General features: G+C 38.4%; 1 protein-coding gene across 1 annotated transcript; it reads left to right on the forward strand.

Annotated features, from left to right (window-relative positions):
• Positions 1–4: 4 nt before the first annotated feature.
• LOC125851922 (phenolic glucoside malonyltransferase 1-like) lies at positions 5–745 on the forward strand (the record flags this gene model as incomplete). The annotated part of the gene is made up of 1 exon (XM_049531667.1): positions 5–745. A coding segment is annotated over one exon (741 nt), but the record flags the coding sequence as incomplete, so codon positions are not given.
• Between the last annotated feature and the right edge of the window lie 3 nt (positions 746–748).

Here is a 748-nt window from a genome sequence, read left to right on the forward strand (position 1 = left end):
CAAACTCGATTTCGTTCAAACCATTATTTCTACTCTTAAACATTCACTCTCCCTCACTCTCAAATACTACACACCTTTAGCTGGCAACATTGCTTGTCCACTAAAATCGAGTGGTTATCCTGAGTTGCGTTATGTGACAGGAGATTCTGTATCTGTTACTTTTACTGAGACTGATGTGAATTTTAATCATCTCATTGGTAACCATCCTCGAAATGCTAAGGATTTTTATCCCTTCATTCCTCAATTGGCACAACCTAAGGATGCACCCGGGGTCAAACTAGTCCCGGTCCTAGCCATTCAAGTGACACTTTTTCCGAATCTTGGCATATCCGTTGGTTTTAGTAACCATCATGTTGCTTGTGATGGAAATACCATCGTGAAATTCATAAGAACATGGGGTTTACTCAACAAATTCGGCGGTGATGAACAATGTTTAGAGACTGAGTTCATTCCATTTTATGATAGGTCCGTGATAAAAGACCCTTATGAACAAGGGACGATTATATGGGATGAAATGAAGCAAAATATGCCAGATATAGGTGACATAATTGTGACTCCTCCTCTTGATAGAGTTCGAGGTACATTTATTATAGGACGAGATAACATTGTTAAGCTCAAGAATTTAATATTGTCAAGACGACCTAACCTAAGTTATGTGACATCTTTTACAATAACTTGTGCTTATATATGGACTTGCTTGATAAAGTCAAAGTTCGCGAATGAGGAAGAGACGATAGATGAGGATGTT

The sequence above is a fragment of the Solanum stenotomum genome, unplaced genomic scaffold, assembly GCF_019186545.1.
Source record: "Solanum stenotomum isolate F172 unplaced genomic scaffold, ASM1918654v1 scaffold30654, whole genome shotgun sequence".
NCBI classification, from domain to species: Eukaryota; Viridiplantae; Streptophyta; class Magnoliopsida; order Solanales; family Solanaceae; genus Solanum; species Solanum stenotomum.